Genomic DNA, 17,783 nt, shown 5'->3' with positions numbered 1-17,783 from the left:
TCCTCAACATCTTCTGCTACTCTTTTCCCCCACTACAAACTGGTAACAAGTCTGTATTTCTACTCATCACTGCTTACCACTGTCACTCTGCACTTATTGAATATTGATTCTCTTTTTTTTTTCACTTCAAACCTTTTCTTGTTTCTGCTCTGTCAACAGGTTTCCCATCAGTATATATTTCCTGCCTTTGGTGTCAAAGATTGTCAGCTTCAACGCATCATGTATTGTGACGGGAAAGGCAGCCCCTTTACAGCTGAACATCAAAGGGGGTGGCTATTCTATAAACTGTGCTGTTTTCTGTACTGATTCAGAGGGGATTGTCATGGAACTTACCAAAACAGGCGACAATGAAATTGACTTTGGATCTGTAAGATCTTCCTTTTTGTTTTTCTTTTATCCATATTTTTTAATTCTCTGGAAGGAAATCTAAAAACAAATTTCGGTTGTTTTTGACTTTAAATGAATGTCATTGCAATTAAGCCTAATTTTATTAACTAACCTCTGTCTCTTTCTCTCTCCTCTCCTTGTCTCTTTTTCTCTCTTTCTGTGTGTGTCTCTCTCCCGCTCTCTTTCTCCTCTCTCTCTTTCTCCTCTCTCTCTTTCTCCCCTCTTTCCACACCCCTCTCTCTCTCTCTTTCCTTTGTCTCTTTCTGTGTGTGTGTGTGTGTGTGTGTGTCTCTCTCTCTCCTCTCCTTGTCTCTTTTTCTCTCTTTCTGTGTGTGTCTCTCTCCCTCTCTCTTTCTCCTCTCTTGCTTTCTCCTCTCTCTCTTTCTCCTCTCTCTCTCCACTAACTCAGAGGTGAGCACAGTGCTCCATTGGACTCTCAGATTCTAAGTTCAAATTTCTCTATGGTCAGTAAAATAAATACCAGTCATTTACTGTGTTTATCCTATTGCTACAACCACACCTAATCTACAAATGTCTATTGTAAACCACAGTTAACCATATTGCAGCTTACAATAGACATTACTTAACCCTTTCGTTACTATATTTCTGACCAAATTACACCCCTTATGTGTTTCAATTAATTTCTAACGTAGTCATAAATTTAGTCTGGTTTCATTAAACAACTATAACTTTTTTATTTATCGATATATTAATCTGATTTTTGGAAGATAATTTAATGAAATATTCTCAACCAATTCTATACTATAATTTTTGTCACAAAGTGACTCTAATTACAGGTAGATACAGGTAAATTCCACAAAATATAAAATTATTAAAATTTTGTTCAAACATCGCTATAGAAAATGGGTTATTAGCTAATATTCAATTGGGTATACAACAAAATTTTACGATAGAATTTGTTATTCTGGGTAACTTTCTGATACCCATAATGATATTTATGGCAAAATAGTCTTAATTTCATTTAAGGTTGTGGGAAACCACAAACTATCCTTTCTTTCGCTTTGTTTATGTTTAGCGTAACGGTTTGTTTTCACTGTAATGATTTCAAATAGGCTCATTCGAAAAAGTAAATAGAAATAGTCTAAGGCTTTACCCTTCTGGGAAAGTCTGTGGCTTGGTCCAGTTTCTTCAGAAAAATCACCGAAAGAAACAGTTTTTTAAAATTTTCACTCCATTCAGGTGCCAATTCGTTTTCTTTATCGCTGTCGGAGCTCTCGAATTCACTGTTTTCACTTTCGGAAAATGAAACATCAGATTCATTATCAAATACCATGTGCTTTTTTTTTTCAGTCATAGAGTTAGATTTATGAAGGTCTTCAGTAGAAAATCCTTCGAATTCTGACTCGCTGCTTGATATAATGAAATTCGTATCCATTTTTTGTCAGAATTACAAACTTTGAAAACCCAATAGGAACAAATTTCGGAAAAAAATCTCCCAAAATTCACGGAATTAAAATTACACTTCGATTATTGTACAAAACTGTAGTTGAACTGTTTACGAAGTATAATACGTGTTTTCACGAATGTACTGAAGAGATTTGCCCTGATATTCTCATTTAAATATGAATAGGTAAATTCGGGCGGTTTGGTTCATAAACCAAAATTTTTTTCGGGCGGCTTTGGGCGGTTTGGTAACGAAAGGGTTAAAACCCCAGTAGACCCTATTGTAGAGTATACTATAGTTTTACAAAAGGGTTTAACTGTGCCTTACATTCTGGGCTTCAGTCAGGGGTTGAAATGTTTGCAAAATCATTTTTATATTTTTGTTTTTGCATTGTTCAAAATTTTTTTGTCTTTTCCAGGTTGAAATTAATGAAAAGTCAACAAGGGTTGTGGTTATATCAAACAGTTGTAAAATTAATTTTGAATATAAGTGGATCCTGAATGAGAAAGCAAGTCAATTGCTTAAAATAACCCCTCCTTCAGGGGTTGTTAAGACTGGTTTCAAAAAAGAGTCCAAAATCGATTTCTGCCCCAGTAAAAAACTGTCTTTGACTGGATGTAAAGTTTACTTGAAGGTTTGTTGTATTTCGTTCTTTAAAATGGATTCTATTCACACTCTGACCATTCGCCTGGCAAACGGTCATTTCTCTTGGTTCCATTCCCTCTCTCAACTAAGAGGTCTTTGTTTTGCAAGCTGCTTGACAACCCCACTGGTGCTGGTGTCACATAAAAAGCACCCAGCACACTCTGTTAAGTGGTTGGCATAAGGGAGGGCATCCTGCTGTAGAAACCTTGCCAAAACAGACAAATGGAACTTGGTGCAGCTCTCCAGCCTGCTTGCTCTTGTCAAGCCATCCAACTCATGCCAACATGGGGAAATGATGAAGATGACGATGATGATGATGATTATATTCAACCATTATCATTCATTATCATTAATTAACATCTGATTAACATTAGATATTCCTTGCTTGTTGTTGGTCAGCTGGGTCTGCTGCTCAACATCATCATTGAACTTATTTTGTAAGTCTTTCATCATTTCCTGTGTGAGGCCAGCATCATGAGATCTAACCTAACCACAGTTTGTGGAGTCCCATGTTTATATAGGTGTATTATAGGTGCTGGCATGGCTGTATGGTGATAAGTTTGCTTCCCAACCACATGGGAAGATAGAATTGGGGTGCAGCCTAGATGCCGAATCAAAGACATTGATGAAATTGACCTAGATTTCATTGTGGGGTCATATGCAGCAGTTCAAGCGTTTTTGACCCCTGGGTAGTAGCATTCAGATGTCTCTGGAAGATGAACAAATGAAGTGTATCTAATCACACTAGAACAGCATCTGGGCAGGTATCGAAAGAATACACACCTGCAAACTTTCAGCCTGTTGCATCAATTATTCTCAGAGATAGCGTGACCGAAAGATTGCTACCCATAGTCAGAAACGTAATTTTGAGAAAAATGCAAGAAAATGCTGGAAATGGCTGATTTTACAGCACCCAACTACACAAGGATAATATCCACATTTTTTTCGAGGTGTAAAAAGATTCGAGTGGGGTCATTGCCAGTACCGCCTGACTGGCCCCGTGCCGGTGGCACATAAAAATTACCCACTACACTCTCGGAGAGGTTGGCATTAGGAAGGGCATCCAGCTGTAGAAACTCTGCCAGATCTAGATTGGAGCCTGGTGTGGCCATCTGGTTCGCCAGCCCTTAGTCAAACCGTCCAACCCATGCTAGCATGGAAAGCGAACATTAAACAATGATGATGATGATTTGCAGTTTTGCACAGTCTAATAATGTCCAGAGCCACATCCTTTGCTATTTTTCTGAGATTTTGCTATCTAAAATCTGAGGTGTTAGTTTTGCCTTAAATTACAAATTAAATGCAGTTCTTGTAATGGGAACATTGTCAGTTGCACATAGGCAGAGTTTATGTATTTTGATTAGTAAACCTTCAATCATTGGGCAATAAACTGCGCTTGTGAAGACCTGTTGAATCAAGTGAAGTTGTTGTCATGGCCAATGACAGTGCTGGCAGACTAGTCCCGGTGGCATGTAAAAAGCACCACTCAAGCGTGATCGTTGCCAGTGTCACCTGACTGGCCCTCATGCCAGTGGCACGTAAAAAGCACCCACTACACCCTCAGAGTGGTTGGCGTTAGGAAGGGCATCCAGCTGTAGAAACTCTGCCACATCAGATTGAAGCCTGGTGCAGCCTTCTGGCTCGCCAGCCCTTAGTCAAACCGTCCGACCCATGCCAGCATGGAAAGCAGATGTTAAATGACGATGATGATGATATTAAATTGGGAAGCTTTCTCCAGATGCTACGTCACAGCAGATTTGGTGTATATTACAAAACACACACACTATTTTGTATGCAACTGATAATATCTTTATATATTTTATTGTAGAATATGTCTTTCATCTGTCATTTTCTAACTTCATGATTCTCTTCAGATCGCCCATGGACCAACTTATAACATCTTCATAACTGGTGACGCTGGTTATCCAAACCTTGAGTTCTCATTTTTAACGTACAACTTTGGTAACACCTTCATTCACAAGGCAGGCATGGAGCAGAAGATTGCTGTGCTTCAAGTTCGAAATAATGACAAAAAGGATATTAGGTGAGATGTCCGAAACAGTGTGGACAATGTTTTCTCTTTTTAAGTCATACAAAGTCATTTTATTGTCTTTTGTTTGATTTTGCATATGGAGTAGGCACTAAACTCTGCTTCCGAAGACCTGTTGGGGCAAGTGAAATCGAAATTGAACCAAATTCGATGTCTGGCACCTGTGCCAGTGGCGCTCCATCTGAGCGAGATCACTGCTAGGGCAGCTGTTTGGCTTCCATGCTGGTGGCATGTAAAAAGCACCATTTGAGTGTGATCGTTACCAGTGTCACCGTACTGGTACATGAACAAAACATTCGAGCAAGGTCGTTGCCAGTGCCACTAGACTGACTCCTGTGCAGGTGGCAAGTAAAAAAACACCATTTTGAGCGTGGCCATTGCCAGTACCACCTGACTGGCCCTCATGCCAGTGGCACTTAATAGCACCCACTACACTCTCCAAATGGTTGGCATTAGGAAGGGCATCCAGCTGTAGAAACTCTGCCAGATGAGATTGGAGCCTGGCGCAGCCATCTGGTTGCCAGTCCTCAGTCAAATTGTCCAACCCATGCCAGCATGGAAAGCGGACGTTAAACGATGAAGATGATGATGAGTAGGCAGTGGTGGGAGATCCTGCGTTTGACTAGTGTCAGCACTATATATCATTACCAGCTGTTTTTGTGTGTGTCTTTAAATTACTGACCTACAAGTGGTGATACTGTTATCATTTCCCCCGTCAATAAGTTATCCATTGATTTTGTACTTAAAAAAACAGGTGAAATAAAAGATCCTTCATCTGGGAAACAGGTAAAGCTTATCAGCAGGAACGGCATCTGTTTGTAAAACAAGGCTTCGGTAATCATTTAATCCATGCTGGCATGGAAAAATGGATATAAAAGTGAATGAATTATAATTTGGGAATAAAAATGGGAATTTTCATTTTTTTTAATCTGAGAAAGAAACAATCCTGCCTTGAATGGCATAACCCCCCCAACTGCAACCAAATCTATTTTTATTTTACAAATTTTAACACTTTTTTTTTCTTTTAACTTACCATTTTCCTTTTCTGTGTTTTAGCTTGGATTGTCTTTACACTCCAACCAAACAGTTAATGTATGAATTTAAAGCCACCAAGGTTGAACCAAAGAAGAGCGTTACAATATCCTTTTCATTCTATCCAAGAAAACCTATGAAATATACTGAAATCGTTCCATTCTTAATAAATGGTCTTTCAACACAAAATGTTACTTTCATTGGTCGAGGTATTGAAATGCAGGTAAAATACCAGAGAGATATATTTGTGTCATCTTTTTGTTTTTCTTTTTCAAAGAATATTTAATTAAAGTTCAATTTTTGATATTTCATTTTAGTATTTTGGTACTGAATCTGGAAGAATGCAGTAGTTTGAAGCTAAAACTCAGTATTCTTCAGTTAAATCTTCTTTCTTCTCTAGATGCAATGCCCAGAATGTAGGACATTGGCAGTCAAGTTCTGCCACAATTCTCTGTTCTTTGTTTTCTGTAACAGCTCCTGTCTCTGATGTTAAAATCCTTCTTTCTTCCAACCAGTCCACCAAGCTTGACATCCATATCATCTTTCTTCTTCTGCTTCTTTTCCCTTCAATCTTTCCGGTCATCACTAAATTATCCAGGCCCTTTCCAGCCAAATATCAGTGCAATAACTAATAATTACCAAACACACATCTCATATCAATATAATCTCACCGGATTTTTATTAATCTTTAACAAATTCGTTAAGTATTTTCATTAGATATCTTTAAATATTAAAAAGTGGGGATCTTTTCCTTTTGATGGACGGAATTCAACACAATTTCTAGTTAACTAAACAATTTGAAACTTCGTATACTGGTAGAATGAGTCAAAAGAAAACATTATTTTCACTTGGCTTTTTTGAGAAAATTGTAATTTGTAAGTTTAACGTAGTTTAATTCTTCGAATTTTAACCAATGAATTGCCTGCATTTGAGCTCAAATCATTTGCTGCATTATCGATATTGATAAACAAACGAGGAGACGCATGCCGCATACACACACACACACACACACACACACACATATATTCAGATACATACACACGTACACTTGCACACACACACACACTCTCTGTCACTCTCTCTCTCTCTCTCTCAAACACATGCATATACATTTGCACAAGCACATAGTAATTAATATATAAGTGTACACACACATACAAATAGAGATATACATATACGCACACAAGCATACATACATGTTCATGAGTTCGCACTGGTGTTGATAGAATCGACTTAATACTTTTGTATCTCATGCTTTGTCCCCTCTGTGTTTTGCCCCTTGCCGGAACAAATTTACACAAAACGTAAATAAACCAGAAATGGGGGAGGGTCAATGTTTCATCGTTTCGGGGTCGATAAATTAAGTACCAATTACGCACTGGTGTCGATTTTTTTCCCAATTTATATCACAGCCTCCAACAAGCTGGGGCATCCTTTTATGAAAAAATATTTCGCAAATTTTTACAATACGACCCACACTCCACGTGCACCCTCATATCCCACTCTAGACCGATTTAGGCATATTATTGTTTTGTTTTTGTTGTTTTTGGCCCTTCAAAACCATCGGAGAAGCCTTTGCGGTAAAAAAAAATAAAGAAAATATTAAAAAAATATCGTTAATATTTTTGTTGGGCAACGAAATTCATTGATTTAAGAGATATGGCTGTTATTTCTAGCACATGCCTCGTTTGTTTATCAATATCGATGAGCGAGACAGACAGAAGAGAGAAGGATGAATAACACGTGTGTGTGTGTGTGTGCGCTGTTTACGTTGCAACAGGATGTCTGAGTTTTTAGACGCAGCAAATGATTTGAGCTCAAATGCTGGCAATTCATTGGTTAAAATTCGAAGAATTAAACTACGTTGAACTTACAAATTACAAATTTATCAAAAAAGCCAAGTGAAAATAATGTTTTCTTTTGACACATTCTACCAGTATACGAAGTTTCAAATTGTTTAGTTAACTAGAAATTGTGTTGAATTCTGACCATCAAAAGAAAAAGATCCAAAAGTGGTAATGACACAAAAGAACAAATGAATTATTGCTTTTAAAGCAGGAAATTTTTTCATGAATTCTACTTTTTTATTTTATATTTGAAATTTGTCAAATGAGGTGGGGGTCGAAAAGTTATAATACCATGAAGGGGCCAAACGATGTAAGAAGTTTGTTAACCCCCCATGTTAATCTATGAATCTTTTAGAGTCTTTTACTTGTTTCAGTTATTCGACTGTGGCCATACTGGGGCACTGCCTTGTTTAACTATTGTTTATTTTTCTCTCTGTTTAAGGTCGAAGTAGCAGATCATAAAAAAGTTGTGAGACTTGATTCTTATGAAGTGGGCAGTGTCATTAAAAGGACTGTTCCAATTATCAACCGAACTCCAGCTTCTGTTACATTCAGTATTGTTTGTACTCCAAATTGTACTCAACTCAAAGAAAGTGGAGTGCTGACCATTTTCCCAGCGGCTCCCATTACTCTTGCAGCTTTGAGTGGCAGTGCAAAGATACAAATTGTCTTCAATCCAAAATCAAGAATTCCTCAATTTACAGAAGAGGTAAACTTTATTTCCAGGAAAATATTACAAGACAAGTGAAGTTGTGGTTGCAATGTTAAGTATTTCACTTCCCAACCAGTTGGCTTTAGGTTAAGTCCTGCTTCATGGCACCTTGGGCTTGTCTTCCCAGGCTGATCAATGCTTTGTCGAGTGGATTTGGGAGTAGATGGGAACTGCAAGTAAAAGAAGTCCATCACACACACACATATATATATATATAATAATAATAATAATAATTTGAGGGAATATTATTCCTAACTTACAGGGAAAAATTCAATTTAGAAATACTAAATCAAATTTCACAAAATATAATATATATATATAAAAATTAGAAAAAAAACACCTTTTATCAATTCAAAATGAACAATTAAATTACACCATCTAGAAAATTACATATATAAATATAGCCACGAAACACGTGTCGTTATTCTACCAAATATATACGTTTTTATTATTATTTTGCAATTTACTTAATCTCGATATATTATTATTTTAATATAAATATTTCTATTATATGTAATTTAATTGTTCATTTTGAATTGATAAAAGGTGGGTTTTTTTCTAATTTATATATATATATATATATATGAGGACACCTGGCCTAGTGGTTAGGGTGTTAGACTCATGATTGCAAGATCATGGTTTCAATTCCTAGACCAGGGGGTGCATTGTGTTCTTGAGCAAAACACTTCAACTCACACCTTTCTGCAGTCACTTAACACCTGATGCCTGGTGCACAGTGCACCTGTTCAGGCAACGTCAATTTAATCACTATAAACAATTCATTTGTGCAGGTTGTTCAGAAAAAAATAGAACACTCTTACATCATCTTCGAGATGGGAGAGTCCATCATCATCATCATATAAATATATATATATATATATATCACCGTGACCAACCAGGCTATCAGATGTTGCTACACATCACTGGTCACAATGCGCTTTGCATTGTTTTAGCCTTCAAGTGACGCCACCTGGCTGGCTAAGCGAGCAGGCCAACAGAAGAAAGAGTGAGAGAAAGTTGTGGCAAAAGTGTACAACAGGGATCGCCCCCCCCCCTGCCGGAGCCTCATGGAACTTTAGGTGTTTTCGCTCAATAAACACTCACAATGCCCTGTCTGGGAATCGAAACCGCGAGTCCGCTGCCCTAACCATTGGGCCATTGCACCTCCACACACACACACACACATATATATATACTGTAGTTGTTAGTTAGGCCAATCAGAAAGTTACCATTCCAGGCAAGATAGAGTTATCTTCTTTTGATCAGTTCCAATTGTGTCTGAAATGTAACAGATTATGTACGCTCTCCATTTGCTAGTCATATTCTGAATTGCTTTGATTGAGGAAGGTTTATGTAATGGATATATTTGCTATTATATGTTGTGCAGACCTGAAACATATGTATTAAATGATTTCAGAATATCACTATTTGGTTTGACTTCATTATTACAACTAATACAACTCAATGCCAGTACAAATGAATCAGTCCAGACTCCACTTATGAAGATACTCAAGATACTCGAGTCAAAAATTCCAGTACTGTGCACCACTTCTTAGCATGACATGAAATATATATATATTTAAACTCCAAAAACAAGATGTTTAGTGAGTGCCCTCATAAGAGGAAATTCATGTTGGAGACATGAAATTCCCTGTTTGCTAACTAGGGAAATGCTGCCAGCATCAGCCATCTTCAGCATAACTGGAGCTGATCTAAGCGGAAAACTCTGCCTCAGCCAGTCTTTTACCGGTTGAGTCTTATTCTGGAATTTTTTTCATTTACCAAATTAACTCATCATGACAGTTTCCTGCATTCTCTTGTAGAGGTTTATGTGCTTTCAGCCATCTGAATCTGATGAGCCACCTATACAGCTCAGAAGTTTTATATGTCTGAAAACAATCGTCATTCTTTGGCCATATAACATTCTAAGTATATATATATATATATATATATATCATCATCATCATCATTTATTTAATGTCCATTGTCCATACTGGTATGGGTTGGACAGTTTGACCAGGGCTGGCATGCTGGAAGGCTGCACCAGACTCCAGTCTGATTTGGCATGGTTTCTACAGCTGGATGTCCTTCCTAACATCAACCACACACATTATATATATAATGTGTGTTTGTGTGTGTGTGTGTATATATATATATATATATATATATATATATATATATATATATGCAGATACGTATGTGTGTGTGTGTGTATCTCGTTGCCCTAGCATCATGCGATGGTTGTAAACCAGCCGTGTCCTTAGTTTCTTGTCTTCTGTGAAAATTTGTCTGGCCATGGGAGGAAATATCACTTCATTTGGGAATTAGTGAAGGTTGGTGACAGGAAGAGCATCAAGCCATAGAAAGAAATCTCCCCCAATGAATTCCATCTAACTCGGAAAGCTAGATGTTAAAACGATGATGATTTCCACCTGTAATTTAGAAAATAATGCACTTTCCTTTCTTCAATTAATGTTTTCTGTTTTGCAAAAAGATGAACTTTTCAATTATTTTATTTCTATCTTTTATCTTTTACTTGTTTCAGTCATTAGACTGTGGTCATGCTGGGGCACTGCCCTGAAGAATTTTTAGCCAAATGAATTGATCCCTGTACTTGTTTATTTTTTTTTTTTGCTTGGTACTTATTCTAACAGTCTCTTTTGCCAAACCACTAAGTTATGGGTGTGTAGACTCACTGCCACCAGTTGCCAAATGGTGGTGGTGGTGATGGTGGTGGTGGTGGTGATGGTGGTGGTGGGGGTCAAATACACATACACATACCACATCTACGAAATCCACTCACAAGACTTTGGTCAGCTTGAAGCTAGTAGAAGACATTTGCCCAAAGTGCCATTCAGTGGGACTGAACCAGGAGCCACATGGTTGGGAGGCAAGCTTCTTAGCACACAGCCACATTTGCACCTATGTTTTATTTTAATTTATTTTATTTGTGTTTTCCAGAATGTTTCCTTCATACAACAATCAATGACAAGATTCTGTTTGTTTGTTTTTGGCCATATTCCAGGTTTGTTTGGAACAGGCAGGAGTATCTCAGCCATTATTCTTGATCAAAGGGTTCTGTCTTGCAATGGAGTTAAATTTGGAGACTAATTCCATCCCTTTTGGTGCCGTTGTTCTGCAAAGTTCCAGCACCCGCAAAGTTTCTGTCACCAACACTGGAGACATCAACGTTAAGTATGGAAGCTTTATACATAGGAGAGAGAGAGAGAGAGACTGGAGTGTGGGAAGGAGAGGGATTTCTTATTTATGCATGGGATATATATATATGTATGCGTGTGTATGTGTATATATATATATATATATATATATATATATATAATTCATAGATCAGTATATTCTGCACAGAATACACTTAGTAGGACTGAAGAGATTCAAACTTGAGTGTGGAGAGAAATGAATGCAGGGATAAGCAAGTTGGACAGGTCAATGTATAAAGTACATCAAATACAGGATATGCAAAATATTGTGTATATATATGGATGCATATAAAAAAGGTCTGACTTACATAGAATGCAAAAGATATAAAGAACTAAAGGGATTGAGGAAGAGTATTACAAACGCAACAGCTGTTTCTGGGGGCTCAGTAGTCCATAATAATGGTTGTTGATTGATTCCCTCATAGAATGAGATGAGCTACTGTCTTCAGGGAAGAGCTCTTACATCTGAGGTGTTAAAGGAGCAAAGTTCAAAGTTCCATCATTTTATAATGTGTGTGTGTATATATATATATATATATACATTTGTTTTGTATTTCATGTATTTGATATACTTTATATATTGTCTATCTAATTTGCTTATCTCTACTTTTACTTATATGGAGTGATTAGCATTAGGAAGGGAATCCAGCTGTAGAAACACTGCCAGATAAGACTGGTGCCCGGTGCAGCATCCTGGCTTCCCAGACCCCAGTCGAACCGTCTGACCCATGCTAACATGAAAAGTGGATGTTAAACGATGATGATGATATATTTATATATATATATATATATATATATATACACATACATGGTGAACCAAAATGATTTGACACATTTGGAGGCTTAATAAAAGCACAAAATAAGAAATAATGAAAAGAAAATTTGTATTTTCTGAATGTACATATAATGCCATTTTATTTCATTAAGTTTTAAAAATTAAATCAGCTAAATGCTTCCCATCATTGTCAACACACTGTTGGAGACGTTCATGAAAGTTATCGATAACTCTATGGATCATTTCTTCTGGAATGGTGAAATGTGATTTCTTCCTGTGGGGATATTTAAAATCAAAAGTATTCAGTCATCGCCCTCAATCTATTGATGAATTAAAATGTGCAATTTGTGTAGAAATAGCAACCATTCCAGAAGAAATGATCCATAGAGTTATCGATAGCTTTCATGAACGTCTCCAACAGTGTGTTGACAATGATGGGAAGCATTTAGCTGATTTAATTTTTAAAACTTAATGAAATAAAATGGCATTATATGTACATTCAGAAAATAAAATTTTTCTTTTCATTATTTCTTATTCTGTGCTTTTATTAAGCCTCCAAATGTGTCAGATCATTTTGGTCCACCCTGTATATATATATATATATATATATATTTCAACAATTGAGGGTAAAATTAATTAATTAATCAATTTCACCAAGTATTCAGTATGCAAATTTAAGGCGAATTCAAATTATTACATTATATAAAAGGGCTTAGTAAAATAAATTACTTTGCCGCATACTGAACTCATTAGAAATAGCAGCTAAAAACACTTTTTTAAAACTATTTCTAATACTTAAAGAAAACCTCTCTCATATAGTGTTTGCTCAATTCAACTCACGAAAGTATGGGGGTAGAGACATTAAAAAATCAAATGCAAAGGTTATTTGAGAACGTACGTTTCAAGATTAGTCAAACTCGACATTTCTATCATCAGCTCAGAACTCCCTGGTTTGGATTTGAAAACACTGAAAGTGGGAGCATACCCTTTCGGCTTCTTATCGCTTCTGAAGATCTGCTCGGAACTAACAGTGCCAACAAACTCAAAAATGCAAGCGAAGAATTTCTGCTCTCCCCTTTCCACCAGCGTGGGTTAAAATCAGTAAACACTATGCTTTTTTCGGTAAAATCCGAGGCATTATATAGAGAGAGATGAATTATAATTTCAATAATTGAGGGTAAAATTAATTAATTAATCAATTTCACCAAGTATTCAGTATGCAAAGGGACCATTTAAGGCGAATTTAAGGCTATTTCTAATGAGTTCAGTATGCGGCAAAGTAATTTATTTTACTAAGCCCTTTTATATAATGTAATAATTTGAATTATATATATATATATATATATATATATATATATGAGTGCTTACACAGAGTAGGTAAAGAGAGAGTGGATGATGTAAGTGATGTCATATTTAGAATTTCAATTGTTTTACCTGTGCTGTGCAGTATAACTGCATTACATCATTCATTGTTCAGCAGCAGCAGTCTGCCTGTCTGTCTGTAAGTATGTCTGTGTGTGTGTGTGTGTGTGTACATCTGTATGTATATATTACAAACATCATCATCATGAGACACATGTAGCATTGACTCATCCCCCTCCCCCTCAACCGAACCAAATTACCTCTCATTAGGCACTACACCCACCTCTCTTGCCCCCCCCCACCCCCACCTCTGCAGCCTATCCAACCATTTCCTCTTCCTGGAAGCTCTCTCATTACTATCTGGATCCTCTTCTGCATTCCTCTACCTTCCCTACCTTGTGACTCATCAGTTATCCACCCTGCAACTCTACCCAACTTTCTTTTTACAGTTGTGGGCTGCCACCCTATCCCCTCATCTCCTCCCTGTACAACCTTGCATCCCCATCCCCACCCATTCCTACTCACCCCATTCAAGGAGCCACCCAGATACCCCATCTCTTATCTGTCTCTTCAAAGTTTCTACCCCCATTCTCTACCCCCACCCCATCTCCTCTCACCACTACCACCCACAAACCTACCCTCCCCGCTTGAGGTCCTCTGAGGTACATGGTGACCTCACGAATGCTGGTGCCATGAAAAACAAAGCACCCAGTACACTCTTTGGTGCCCCTGGATCCTGCTAAGCCATCCAACCCATGCCAGCAGGGAACAGGATTGCTAAATGATGATGATGATGGTGGTGACGATGATGATGATGATGATGATTCATTGTATATTCTGTGTATTTTTCTTTTCTATTTTTCAGAATTCGATGGGATATAGACAGGCTTTCTCCAGACTTTAACATTTCTCCTGTTCAGTGTCATATGATTGTTGGAAAGCAAGTTATCTTTGAGGTGATATTTAAACCCCTGAAGATACAGCGCGATATTCGTTATAAGGTATTGTTATTATTATTATTTTGTTGTCTTTGCACAGCTTCTAATGCTGGACATGTACTACGGTGCCAGCTGTTCACTAACAGTGAACTAAGGTAACACCTCTTATTTTCTCGAGCACCTTCCTGAGTATTTGAGGAGTTCCAAGCAGTGCTGTTTTCTGCAAGTGCTCTGCCCTTATTGCAGCCCCTATTTGTTCCATGTACTTCTCAAGATTTTTACTCACTGTTCTCAAGGCTCCGACAATTATTGATACTACTACCACCTTTTTCAGCGACCACAACTGCTTAACCTCTCAAGCTAACCTGTTATATCTATCGACTTTCCTTTCTTCCTTATCGTATGCCTTGTCACAGCTGGGGCATGCTATATCTATGATCCAGCATCATTTGCTTTCTTTCTCAATTAACACTATGTCTGGCTTCCTATTCTCTATCTCATGGTTGCATTGAATCATAAAATCCCACAGGATTTTTGCATTACCATTTTCGATGATGCTTTTGGGTTTATGTTCGTACCACTTTTTTGCTCTGTCAAGTCCATACTTGTGGCAAAGTGTCCAATGGACAATCCTTGCTATATTGTCATGATGTCTCTTATATTCTTTCTGGGTGAGTGGCGTACATTGACTGGTAATATGCCATACGCTTTCATAGTATACACTATATCAACGAAGGAACTGACCTGGGCTTCATCCTTACCATAAAGATTGAGGTCATGAATACGCACCCAGCCTTTGCTTTCTTCAGAATCAGTGTTAGTGGTATCATGCACAGTTCAAAGATCAGTGGGAACAGGCAGTCCCCTTGGAAGATGCCTCTCCTGATTTCTATTGTCCTTAAATTTCTTCCGTATACCGTCAGGTCCAAGCAATCGCTCAACATTCGATGCAATACCAAATAGGTTCATATATTCCATAATCCAAGAATGTAGAATCATATCATATGCCTTACGATAATTGATCCATGACATGGCTAAGTTAGTTTTCCTCCTCTTGCAGTCTCTAAGTACAGTTTTGTCTATCAGGAGTTGATCCATGGTACCTTTGCACTTACACTTGCAACCCTTCTGCTCATGTGGCAGGACTCCATTTTTTCCAGATATTCGTACATTGACTCTGCGACTGTTCCAGTTAATAATGTCCATGTAAGTGACAAACAGGATATCGGCCTGTAATTAGTATTGCCTTTGTCAATGTTTTTCAAGCACAGCACTGTCCTACCCATTGTCAACCACTCTGGTGTTACTTTTTTTTTTTTGCTGGTATTATTATCATTATTATTATTATTATTATTCATACGTCTGTTTTTCATGCTGGCATGAATTGGATGGTTTGAATGAGGTCTGGAGAGCCAGTGGCTGCATCAGGCTCCAATCTGATCTGGCAAGGGTTTTACAGCTGGATGCCCTTCCTAATGCCAACCACTCCAAGAGTGTAGTGGGTGCTTTTTACATGCCTCTGGCACAGGAGCCAGTCAGGTAGCACTTATTGTTATTGTTGTTACTACTACTACTACTACTATTGGCACGTGAACAAAACATTCAAGCAAGGTTATTGCCAGTGCTGCTGGACTGACTCTTGTGCAGGTGGCACGTAAAAAACACCATTTTCAAGCGTGGCCATTGCCAGTACCGCCAGAGTGGCCCTCATGCCGGTGGCACTTTAAAAGCACCCACTACACTCTCAGAATGGTTGGTGTTAGGAAGGGCATCTAGCTGTAGAAACTCTGCCAGATCAGATTGGAGCCTGGCGCAGCCATCTGGATCACCAGTCCTCAGTCAAATCGTCCAACCCATGCCAGCATGGAAAGCGGATGTTAAACGATGATGATGATGATGATTGTTATTGTTATTATTATTATTACTGGACGATAAGAGCATGTTGCGATTTGTAACAGAGATTGCTTATTTAAAGGTTTGAACAATATTTCAACAGCTCGTCTGTCTTTTTTCTTTTCTTCTTCTTTTTCCTTTTACCAGTTATGAAATTGAAAACTTCTGATGTCATTCTATCAAAAATAGGAACACAGGATTTCCTCATTTATATTTTGAATTATGTGGTTGTTTCCATTTCACCTTTTGAACTTGAAGAAGATGCACAATCTGTTGAAATAGTGTTCAAACCATTAAATAAACAATTTCTATTACAAATCACTTTGCACTCTTCTTATTGTCTATTTACCTTCCCGTAGAGATATGCCAGTCTTCATAAATTATTATTATTATATTATTATTATTATTATTATTATTAATTCTTTTTACAGTTAATTTTTGTGAAAAACTGGTTTACATGTTCATTATTATTATCATTTCTGAATGAAAATTCACAACAAAGAAAACTACTCTCTCTCTCTCTCTACTTTGTTTGTGTGTGTGTATCTATGTTTATATATGTATGACAATGGCTGTCCCCTCATGACCAAGAAAACCATCATTGACCACTGCCCATGCAAAATGCCGGCAATGTCTGTCCATGAGGTTAATGCACTAACAGCCAGCTTCATCAGTGCTCACCATGATTCCTTCCTACTCAACCATAGCATCGGATAGTTGTCTCAATGGTGATTTCACAACCTAAAATTTTAGATCCAATAAGGCTTGCATGGCACCTCACAGACCCTTTCCACTCTACTGACATAATCCAGAGATAAACCAGGGCTAGCTATCAGATGCCAATAAGCTCAAGAATGCAAAAATGCCATAATCTCAAATGCAAGCAAAAGATTCCCAAAATGTTCAATTAATTGAAGAATAGGTGAGAAATCCAAGCCATATGTTAATGGACCTAAGAAATGCAACCTACGTATAGCAGAAAGATCTCATATTCTTCTTAGATCTAGCTATTCTAACACACTGCTTAATTCCAGATCTGAAATTTTTAGCAGTTGTAAACACATGGACAGATTTCTTTTGTCAAATTGAGTTGCTGCCTTGCAAATTTTGATATATTTTCTGTTATTTTGTTCTATACCAGTTATATTTAATTGGCTTTCTACAATCTGAGGCTGAGGATCTTAGTTTTCTTGATTTTGTTTCCTTTTTCTCATTCCATTTCTTGCACCAACCTTTGTCACATTTTTTCCAGACATTTATTTTCATCACTGTCCAGCGTCCTTGGTATTAAAATATTCATAACACATAAACAGAGCCTGAAAGATAGCTTTAAGATACAGGGCATGTTTTATAAATAGGCCTGCTCAAGTATCATAAAAGCATGAAACTATTAGCTTTTTCAGCTGCATATTAAACTGATATTTATCCCTCATTGGATAGAGTATTTTTGTGCTGATTCTACCTATATTGGATCTATATGTGTGTGTATATGTATGTATGTATGTGTGTGTGTGTGTGT

The 17,783-nt window shown here is 37.4% G+C and overlaps 1 protein-coding gene across 1 annotated transcript in view; it reads left to right on the top strand.

Moving 5' to 3' along the window:
- Positions 1-17,783, top strand: part of LOC115212270 (hydrocephalus-inducing protein-like) — a 158,402-nt gene that overhangs the window by 120,541 nt on the left and 20,078 nt on the right. The window contains exons 31-37 of the mRNA XM_029781112.2: positions 160-367; positions 2,211-2,426; positions 4,312-4,481; positions 5,544-5,742; positions 7,809-8,075; positions 11,104-11,273; positions 14,299-14,434. Coding sequence (XP_029636972.1) covers positions 160-367; positions 2,211-2,426; positions 4,312-4,481; positions 5,544-5,742; positions 7,809-8,075; positions 11,104-11,273; positions 14,299-14,434 — 1,366 coding nt within the window. The remainder of the gene's footprint in view (positions 1-159; positions 368-2,210; positions 2,427-4,311; positions 4,482-5,543; positions 5,743-7,808; positions 8,076-11,103; positions 11,274-14,298; positions 14,435-17,783) is intronic.

This window comes from Octopus sinensis, linkage group LG1 (genome assembly GCF_006345805.1).
Source record: "Octopus sinensis linkage group LG1, ASM634580v1, whole genome shotgun sequence".
Taxonomy (NCBI): domain Eukaryota; kingdom Metazoa; phylum Mollusca; class Cephalopoda; order Octopoda; family Octopodidae; genus Octopus; species Octopus sinensis.
Note: the sequence above shows the minus strand (reverse complement) of the source record. Positions and strands in the feature narration are given on the sequence as shown.